Below are 7472 nucleotides of genomic sequence, written 5' to 3' on the forward strand. Positions count from 1 at the left end.
ACCTTCTTAAGTTAGGAGTAAGATCTGTGTACACTCTATCCTCCCGATCCTATTTATGAAATTATACTAGGTTTAGTGTTGTTGTTCATCATATCTCTTAACTTTTCTTTCTTGCTATTCATGGACTTATTCCAATACCCCAAAAAAAAAAAAAAAAAAAATTAATTTAATTAATATATAACACATATAGTACTAAACATAATATATAACATATAGTACTAATTTGAATGACTAGTACTAAGAAAACTCGTTTTACTACTTTAGCACTACTCAAAACACTTCCTTTCTCCCACGCGTTTACCCCTTTCGCTCTGCAAATTCGTCGGTCATCTTTCTCAAAAAACTCCATTTTCATTTCTCACAAAAATCTCTCTTTTTATCCTTTCTATATTTGCTAAAACTTTCACATTTTTAGCTTTATCTCTTCACTACAACTAAACTTATCAATACATCTACTCTTCTTTTGTTCCACAGTATATCTACCTTTTTTTTGTGTCTTCATCAAATGAAATTGAATCAGATCCAATTAATACTAAAAATGTTCTCAAAATCACTTCTTGTTTTCACTATCTTCAACCCTTAGCAGATCCATTCTCCTTTCTAAATAACAACATCTCCACTTTTTTAACCCTTTATATCTCCAAATTCTTGATTTTTTTTTTTTTTTGTATTTTAACTCTATATAGTTTTCTGTTTCTGGGTTTTGTTTTTGGTGAGATTTTGAGTTGTGGGTATTTATTAGATTTTAAAAAAAATGTCGGTTATGAAGAATACAGGCCAATTCTTTACAATTGGGTTAGTAACAGCTTGGTATTCATCAAACATTGGGGTTTTATTACTAAACAAGTATTTACTAAGCAATTATGGGTTTAAATATCCAATTTTTCTTACTATGTGTCATATGACAGCTTGTTCTTTACTAAGTTATATAGCAATTGCTTGGATGAAAATGGTCCCAATGCAAACTATAAGATCTAAAGTTCAGTTTTTAAAGATCTCTGCTTTAAGTCTTATTTTTTGTACTTCTGTTGTTAGTGGAAATATATCACTTAGATACTTGCCAGTATCTTTTAATCAAGCTATTGGTGCTACTACACCTTTTTTTACTGCTGTATTTGCTTATTTGATGACATTGAAGAGGGAGGCTTGGTTGACTTATGTCACTCTAATTCCGGTTGTTACCGGGGTTGTTATCGCCAGCGGGGTATGCCCTTTGTATATTTTGTCGAAATTTTAGTTGAATTGTAGTACTATGTGTACTGATCTTGGTCTGTTTTGGTTGGTTTAAACATAATTGTTATCATAGTAAACATAATCGTTTGAACTTTGGGAATCATAGTGGTGATTCGGCTGTGCTTCTTAGCTCAATGAAGTCAGGTTGTTTATCTAGTCGCTGCACAATATTTAGAATGTGCTAAAAGATATAGGACTGCATTAGTATTCCATATGACCAAGTTTTATTAGCATTTTAGTTTTATCCAAAGCTCAAAAAAGGTTTTAGAAGGTTAAAACATCTGTTGAGCGCCTTATGTCATAATAGATCCAAACACTTTCCCCAGCCAGGCAAAAGGGTTAGCCTGAAGTGGTGGTTTAGCCAAAGGGGGAACATGCAACGGTTGATCTTGGTCTGTTTTGGTTGGTTTAGTGACTAGACTTTAATTTTTTGTCTTATAACATAATCGTCTGAACTTTGGGAATCATAGTGGCGATTCGGCTGCCTACAACCATCTGCTTAGCTCAATGAAGTCAGGTTATTTATTCAGTGGCCTGCACTATATTTAGAATGTACCAAAAGATATATCGTCTGAGCTAGGCTTATTAAAAGAACTACATTAATATTCTTATGACCAAGCTTTACTACTAGCATTTTAGTTTAGCAGCCTAATATTGTGGGAAGAAAATCTATCGTATCTACTTAAGAAACTGACATGGTTTCTATTGCTATATGTTTTCTTTTTCGTTGTTTAGTTTTCCTTCTTTCATTTAGGGAGTGGAGGACGGATGGGATTGGTGGAATATATAAGAGGGGTAATCTTTGTGTTAGATATGAAGATATCGTCCATGAAGCCTCCTTGATATTTCATGATCAAGGGTGTAATAGTCTTTGTAGAACTGGTCCTTCTTTATTGTTAACATAATATCGTCAGATGAGTAGTGTTACGATGAATGAATTTGCTAAAAGAAAGTGTTTTAGTGCCTATTTCCTTGTTAATGGGATTGGTTCTAGTCAATCCATGATTAAGAGTAAGTTTTTTTCCTCAGATTATATTTTTAATGGTAGCACGATGTTTAGGGTGTAAAAGAAGTATCTTCTGAACTCGGCTTACGACAAGGATTATATTGATATTATATGTGACTAAATTGTATAAGCAGTTTCATGTTATTTGTGTAATGGTGTTGGAGAAATTTATTTGTGTCTGATACATTTCAATTTATCTTCTCAGGGTGAACCAAGTTTTCATCTATTTGGATTCATAATGTGTGTCGGTGCAACAGCTGCAAGAGCACTCAAGTCAGTGCTTCAGGGGATTTTGCTGTCTTCTGAAGGGTAATTACTGCATAGATCTGTGTGTTTTATATATATGAGTGAATCTCTAGCCAAGTTTTGCTTTTTGTTGAATGCTGAAATGTTTAATTTTGAATGAAGGGAGAAGCTGAATTCCATGAACCTTCTACTCTATATGGCTCCTATAGCAGTTGTATTTCTATTACCAGCAACACTTTTAATGGAAGAAAATGTAGTTGGCATCACATTGGCACTTGCAAGAGACGATAGTCGAATCATCTGGCTTTTGCTATTCAATTCTGCTCTAGCATATTTTGTAAATCTGACCAATTTTCTAGTGACAAAACACACCAGTGCCCTGACACTTCAGGTACCTCTTCCTCATTCACTAGTCAGATTTCTTTTCATATGAATTAGAGCGTTGCTCACTGAATTCATAGATCATTGCTGCAATCTGACAATGAAATTATGATGCGATCTTTTCTCTATGATGTGAAAGTGTTTGTCTTTGAATTTCATGCCACAAATTATGCATGGACCTACTTATTCGAAAATCTACTCTTTCTTTGCTTCATCAAATTTAGCTCTCGTCTTGCTTAGTTTGATCGCTTGATTTTCTGGGAGGCACTTTTCATTGTCTTCCTTGCTCTTCAGATTCTTACTTCTGATAAATGCTACTCCCTCTATCCCAAATTATATGGCACACTTCTATTTTAGTCTGTCCCGAAAAGAATGTCACCTTTCTATAATTAGAAACAACTTAATTCTAAAGTTCCCCTTTTACCCTTAATTAAATGATTTATAAGTTATAACCACACAAATGTCTATGGTTTGTTGTAGACCACAAGTTTCAAAAGCCTCCCTTTATTTCTTAAACTTTGTGCCTAGTCAAATAGCCGTATAAATTGGGATGGAGGGAGTAAATTTTTTAATTTCATATGCTTGGAGAGCTTCTGTATCTCTTAGTGAACTGTCTGCATGGAGGTTCTACCTTTTATCTATGATTTTTTTCTGATGTTTAGTTTTACCATCAATTTGTTATTTCAAACATTTTGGATTCCTTTTTATGCTATTTTTTAATTGATTGTTCCAGACTTCCAGGGCTAGGAATTTTATGTGCAAATGAATAAGGTTGCACTTCTCCCCTTACTCATAGTGGAAACCACGGAGTGAGATATCAGGCAGATGAATCAAACTTAGAAAAGTTATTAAAAAAACACAAGTAATTGATAAAAAGATCAATTATGGGGATGGTGAAGGGTACCCACTTTGAAGTTTCGAGAGGATTAGTAGTACTCAAGCTTAGCCGCTTATAGGGAATTTTGTCTTTCAGTGACAAACCTGTTAATGGAGATAACTTTTCATTTCAGAATGTTCCTGTGTTTGCTTATTAAAAACAAGAGCCTTACTTCAAGACTTACCCTCTTAGAGTTCGGTGGGGATTGCCGTATAATGAACCACAAAGAACAGTTTTACTTAGGTTTCCACCTCCATATCTAAGAAGAGGATCCCCTGTAATTAGCACACACATTGGGCAAATTAGTGAAAATGGTTCATTTCCATAGAGTTTGGAAATATGTTGTAAACGACAGTCCAATTGTTTATAAGAAGTCACAACTAGGCAAAACTATTATAAAATGTTAATTAGTCACAAACTAACTTTACACAGAGGAAAGAGTTGAAAATGTTGGTTCATGGTTTGGGGAGCATAAATTATATTATTTGATGAAATAGGACACATTTTAGGCCAGGAGAAGCTGAGCCATGTAACTTTTTGTGGTTATACAAAAAGGTGCTACAACTTTGTGTTCAAGGAAAGTGTAATCTAAATTGGAGCACATCTTTTACAGTTGTAGCAAATCCATTCACATTCTTGATATGAAGAACTTTTCATTTGAATAAACATGTGTAGGTATTTTGCTGGACTGGATAGGAATTTAGTAAAATAAAATTGGGATGGAGAGAGTACAAGTTCTTGAATAGTCTACTTTAGTTATAGTCTATTTCCTCGATTATTGTGCTTCCGTAATTTCTCTGCATTTACCTGTTCTTTATGGTTGAGGAGGAATGTGCCTATTTTCTAGTTTCTTCTATTGATTTGTTGTCCTTATAACAAAAATTGCTTGATTTTACAGGTCCTGGGAAATGCAAAAGGAGCTGTAGCTGTTGTCATCTCAATCTTAATATTTAAAAACCCGGTGTCAGTTACAGGGATGCTCGGCTATGCACTTACAGTTTTCGGAGTCATACTCTATAGTGAAGCGAAGAAACGTAGTAAATGAAACATTGAAAATTATCCACTTGAAATGGTTCAACTTTCGCGAGGCAAATCGGATCATGCTCTTTTGCAGTAGGTGCCACGGATTTTTTCCTCAAATATTGTATCTTTTGCTTGGAACCTGTGAAACAGGGTTCCATCTGTATCAGCCAAGAGACAAGAATAGGCTGAATAGCAAGTCTTAAGAATTGACTTGATTTGTCTATCCATTCTTCCCTGGCTTGGGTAGTATAGATATCTTTTGTCTTAATTCTTTCAGAAAGATTGTAAAATTGGGACTACAACACAATATGTTACTATAGTTGTCAAATTGATTTATTAATCAAAAGAATCTCAAATTAGAAATTTATAAATGGTCTCTTTATATGTGGGGGTAAGGGTGTTCGGTTGAACACCTTTACTGGGCTGTGGCTCCGCTACTGAAAACCTACGTGACCGTAACTATGCTTAGTTGAAAGCATCTTGTTACTCTATTTTTTTATAAATGTTTGCGATATGCAATGAGAGTTCGAGTATGGGGATTGAAAAGTTAGTTTATTGGATAAACCCTTTCATATCATCACTCTGTTGATTAAAGTTCACTTGAACTTAACCTGACAAACTATGAGTAAAAGAATGGGGTGAGAGCTTGGGTTATTTCCAAAAAGGAAAGTTGATACTTTAAGAAACTTCAAAATCTCTGATAAATTGAATTGTAAGGAGCTTAACTGCGACATGCTATTATTATTGGTTGAGTTCGCACATGTAAAGTAGTGATATGTGGTCGCAGAGGATGTGGTAAAACGGTCTCGAGTTCGACCAAATGTTAGATTAAAAAAAAGTGTGTTGCGGTACACAAATAAGTTACTGTAGTAGTTTCCAAGTAATGGTCTATTTTATGAAAAAGCAAATGAATCTAATTTCAAGTTTCGTTTATTTTCACTAAATTAGAGTTGCTCCATTCTTGTACTTGTCACTGATGAACCTTAATGGTTGACCAAGTTGTCTAATGGAGTAATCCCTACTACTTTCACAACATGGAATGGACCACTTTTTCTTGTTTATTCGTGAGTCATAATTTTCGTTGACTAGAAATGCACCTCATTTTAATGATATTCTAATTAAGTTATCCATATTTAACGATGCATTAGATTGGAAATGACCACATTACTTACGCGTAACATCATCTTGTTATAAAGATGGAGGATTCTTTTTTCAATCTCTAACCTTGACACTTAAAAATATTTTTTCATCATTTTCTGCTTTGAATTAACTCTCTACTATAAAAATTAAAAGGCGAATAGTAGTTAAAATAGTCAAATTTCGATTTCATTCATCACATTCTAAGCTTGGTTGATATTTTGGGATCCAAATATAGCTAATCTACCGAAATCTTGTACTATTTCTGTGCACTTCGCAAATAAGATAAATTAGAAAGTTAATAAAAAAGGAAGAAGATAAAATAGAAACATGAGAAGGAAAAAGAAATGCGAAAATGACAACTAAAAATGAACTACTACCCCAAAAGCCAGCAAGGATGTTAGTTATTTATTATTGAAAAAAATCAAGACATTTATAAATAATTTCCCTGCTTTCCTTTTTGTGTTATTTATCATATTTCCTTTATTTTTTTTGACAGTAAAATTCTCCCAGACACATGTAAGTGGCCGGCTTGCATGACAATACTGAAAAACAGAACACTGAATTAAATATTACTCCTTTTAATAATAAAGATACCTAATAAAAGTCAAACAAAGTGCACCCTTTACCTTCATAAGACATGCTACACGTCTATCAAAGCATTTCACCTCAGCTAAGAAACATTAAGCGGACGTTTGGTTTAAGCAATTAGGTGGTTATCCCGGTTTACAATTTTGAGATTAAATTTATCTGATATTTGGTTGGAACTATTACTTAAATTTGTATTATACTAAAATTTAGATATAACTTATTTCATATTGAAGGTGAATAAGTTATCCACCAATATAAATTGAATCCATTGAACGTAAATCAAAGTTCTAATGTTACTGAGATTCATCCTATCTTCTTACCTTTTCTTTCTTGTTAGTAGTTCACGAGCTTACCAAAAAAAAAAAAAAAAAAAAAAAAAAATTAAGAGTATCATCTCCAGATCCTGAGAATTCAGTAATTTTTGCTAAAATCATATAGGGTCATTCACACAAATGCCCTATTTCGGGGGTGCTTTTTAATTTTTGCCTCTCAAATCCGTGGTCTTTAATTTTTGCTCTTCGGCACTTTAAGTGGCCGAAAATTACCCTGAGATTCTGGGTTCGAACCCCTACAAAGTATTAAAAAAATCGCAAATTCTGGTTATTCGAGCAGAAGTTATGCCGAATAAAAAAAACTTATGTAGTATCCAGCAGAGTAAAAAAAAAAAAAATATTCGTAAGGCAAGGATTCATAGCAAACTATGCCTATTCGGGGTAAAGTTATGCCTTAATGCATAATTCTGTAAAAATTAAGTTATCCTATAGAACTGTGTCTTAAGACACAGTTTGTATATCGAAGTTATGCCTTAGGACATAGTTTCTATATAGAAGTTATGCCTTTAAGGCATAACTTTACCCCTTGTCCGGCATAGTTCTGTAGGATACTACATAAGTTATGTCTTAAGGTATAACTTTTGCTCGAAAAGGCATAATTTACTATGAAATTTTGCCTTGCGAAATAGTTTTTTTTTTTTTGCCT

The 7472-nt window shown here is 33.5% G+C and overlaps 1 protein-coding gene across 1 annotated transcript; it reads left to right on the plus strand.

Annotated features, from left to right (window-relative positions):
• The first annotated feature begins 239 nt into the window (after positions 1 to 239).
• LOC132068342 (probable sugar phosphate/phosphate translocator At3g11320) lies at positions 240 to 5125 on the plus strand. The gene is made up of 4 exons (XM_059461916.1): positions 240 to 1204; positions 2445 to 2548; positions 2648 to 2876; positions 4642 to 5125. Exons 1-4 carry the CDS (start codon positions 755 to 757, stop codon positions 4786 to 4788), a joined length of 930 nt encoding a protein of 309 aa, XP_059317899.1. The 5' UTR covers positions 240 to 754; the 3' UTR covers positions 4789 to 5125.
• Positions 5126 to 7472: the final 2347 nt, after the last annotated feature.

This window comes from Lycium ferocissimum, chromosome 8 (assembly GCF_029784015.1).
Source record: "Lycium ferocissimum isolate CSIRO_LF1 chromosome 8, AGI_CSIRO_Lferr_CH_V1, whole genome shotgun sequence".
Classification (NCBI taxonomy): Eukaryota; Viridiplantae; Streptophyta; class Magnoliopsida; order Solanales; family Solanaceae; genus Lycium; species Lycium ferocissimum.